The sequence below is a fragment of the Mya arenaria genome, chromosome 4 (genome assembly GCF_026914265.1).
Source record: "Mya arenaria isolate MELC-2E11 chromosome 4, ASM2691426v1".
NCBI classification, from domain to species: domain Eukaryota; kingdom Metazoa; phylum Mollusca; class Bivalvia; order Myida; family Myidae; genus Mya; species Mya arenaria.
In genome coordinates this window covers 70,474,110-70,477,314 of record NC_069125.1, presented here as the reverse complement: position 1 = coordinate 70,477,314, position 3,205 = coordinate 70,474,110, and the positions used below count along the sequence as shown (strand labels likewise).

The window sequence follows — 3,205 nt, the reverse complement described above, 5'->3', positions numbered from 1 at the left end:
CTTCTGGTGTTACACCTGTGTACCAAAATTTTTTCAAATCTGTCAAGCCTTTCATGAGTTATCGTCCGGAAACCGTTTTTCTATTTTTAGTAACAGTGACCTTGACCTTGGCCCCACCAGCCCCAATATCGAACTTGACCTGTATCTTCTGATGTTACACCTGTGTACCAAAATTTTTTTCAAATCTGTCAAGCCTTTCATGAGTTATCGTCCGGAAACCGTTTTTCTATTTTTAGTAAGAGTGACCTTGACCTTGGCCCCACCAGCCCCAATATCGAACTTGACCTGTATCTTCTGATGTTACACCTGTGTACCAAAACTTTTTCAAATCTGTCTAGCCTTTCATGAGTTATCGTCCGGAAACCATGAAAACCGACGGACCGACCGACCGACAGACAGACCGACCGACCGACCGACAAGCTCACTCCTATATAAAGATAACAATTAACCTCCTACCCCTTATGGACACAGCCCTTTAACAATATGCAATATAACAATCGTTTAACAATTAATGTTACAAAGGAAAACGCTAAGTTATTTCTCATGTTTCCTTTTATTGTTTTGTAACATCTTTCATACATATCTTTGCTTAGTAAAGTCATCTTTAACTTGCAAATGTCTGAGCAATCTGTAATTTGTCACAAATTTTGTTTATATATATATGTTAATATAAAACAAGCAATGTATGTAATAAAGGCTATAGATTTGAGAAATAAATCCTATCATTATTGTGGACAAATCTTTATGCTTTATACTCTCCTCAGCCTTTATTGATGTGTTGTAATGTATTATTACATGTAGCTTATAATTGTTAAAATTGTTACTAAATATATAACATTTGGATCGACTATGAAATATGATATAATTATATGTTTTACTGCTTGTGTACAGTAGGGCTTATTGCTCAACAAATTTGAAATAAACCTTAAACTCATATAAATATGCCAATATAATAATGACCCATTGATAAGTTCAATGTTAAGAGTTAGGCACTAAGCAACCACTTTTGGCTGTATATTGCAGTTGATGTGTTTTAAGTACTTAGATTTAATAAACAAACATTCAGCACATGGCTTGTGGCACCTTTTATCTTCATTTACCAACTTAACCTGAAATTTCACCGGTAAAAGTTGGCGCCTTCTATAAACATATGATGTGACAATTTGGGGTCATTTACAATCTCTATGCCTGAAACCCGAGAGCTAGGCTCAATTGAAAGACCTGTGAACACGATTGGGTTTGATATCTGGTATATTGACTAAATGTTCAAAATCTAGGCAACAATGTCTATGACTTTTCTCGGAGATACTGCAGTAGTTGCTGTTTTTCCTCCTGCAGGCTGCGTATCCTGTTCTGGTTGTGTTCCAGCCTGTTCTCCATCATCTGCAGCACTGGGCCATTGAGAACATCAATCACATGGCATAGAGACTTGGTGAACACAGAGGCGTTGTGTATCTTGGTGATCAGATCCAGGTCCTTGTTCTCTGTTGTTCTGTAATAAATGTAACAAACCACTATCATACATGTACAGCATTCTGATAAATCCCCGAACTACCTGTGTACTTGTAGGTCAATGTAAAGCAACCCTACCAAAATAAACATTTGAAAATAATCAAACAGCAAACTACATGAAAAGCTTTGAAAATACTGTCAACATTGTAATAAACAAGTGTGTTTTGTTCTTTTTTAAATTATTAAGCTATCAAATCCAAGTATTGGAATTCATTCTTCCCTACAGCATACTTTAAATAATATTAAAAGAATACTATATTTACTTCTGGTAGGCTTCTTCCTCCTCCATGGTGAGTATAGATGGGAGGCCCATCAATGACTGTATGCAGGCAGAGTTTATCTTATCACTGGGAACAATGTGAAGAGGAACTTCTTCTCTCTGGCTATCACCTCGTGCCTGGAAGCAGGTCACTTCAACCCTGAAATAATTATTTCAAAAGTCAGTTAACTGATATACACCACAGACACTTCTAGACCTCAAAATTTCTTGTCAGACTTTAGGTATGACAACTTTAAAATTTCAGTGAGTCAGACAAGACATAGAGTTGTCAGACCTACCATTTTCGGGTGAATAAAGATGCTATTCAGGAAATAACAAATTCAATGTTCTAACCTATCTACTGTACATATTTCATTATAATGCCTTAAAAATGTTGAAACAAGTGTATAATAAATTAATGCAGTGCTAGTAGATTCAATGTGATTAAGTTGTTCAAATCCATCTTGTGAGTTGAATACATTCGTTTGTTATTTAATCTTGTACCTGTAAGTGACCTGCCTGACGCCAAATCACATTTTACCTAACACTCTATACCGTTCATTTACCAGTACATTAAAGCATGCAATACCAAGTAACCAAATGGTTAATCTGGCAATCGATTGAAACTTTTGGGTTTTATAAGATTAATGAATTCTTTGTACAACGTTTTTAACCTGTTAAACTTTGTAGTCTTGTCCTCATTGAAAACAGAAAAAATAAGTCCAACAAAGCTTGGTTCCATTGTTTGATACATGGCTTGTGTTCTGATGTCCACATGGGAGGGCCACACTGTGATATGGGGGTGAGAGTGATACCAACCAATCACACGCATTGGTCTCTTCAATTCTAATGCAAGCCTTTCAGCTGTCTGTGATGCGTCTGATAGTTGTTCAGGCGAGATTTCTACTCTATCAGATTGCTTATCCGACCGTCGAAGCATTATCACTGCCGAGATTCTTGACGAATAATTCTCGTCTATTTCACCAATAAGCAGCCCCATTATTTCTTCCCTTTCTGTAGATAATGCATGGGTTAAACATACGTAATATACATCTGACTCTAAATAAACACATCGTACCGCCATATTTACTTTATTTTCAACGATAGTTTGTAAATAAAATACTTGTTTTATGTAGGAAATTTATTCATCAGAGTCTTCTGAGAGCTTGAATGCCTTGATCACCGAAATAATTGGATAGACTTACAGGATACGAATATTTGAAGGATGGACAGGACGGATAACTTGTAAACAGGATGAACAAATGGTAACATATTATTAAACGTGACCAACAAAGCAAAAATGTATCAATTAATTCATCAGAGGCCAAAAGAAAATCCGAATAACCCGCCACAGCGTTTCTCCTATGCAAACAGCTTAAGAAACTAGTAATTATTTGTTTCCGTTAATCCATAATAATATTGCTATTTAAATAC

General features: G+C 35.9%; 1 protein-coding gene across 1 annotated transcript; it reads right to left on the bottom strand.

The window, feature by feature from the left end:
• Positions 1–534: 534 nt before the first annotated feature.
• LOC128230282 (lys-63-specific deubiquitinase BRCC36-like) lies at positions 535–2,941 on the bottom strand. Its single transcript, XM_052942421.1, has 3 exons — positions 2,446–2,941; positions 1,776–1,931; positions 535–1,492 (listed from the first exon to the last, which is right to left on the bottom strand). Exons 1-3 carry the CDS (start codon positions 2,853–2,855, stop codon positions 1,288–1,290), a joined length of 771 nt encoding a protein of 256 aa, XP_052798381.1. The 5' UTR covers positions 2,856–2,941; the 3' UTR covers positions 535–1,287.
• Positions 2,942–3,205: the final 264 nt, after the last annotated feature.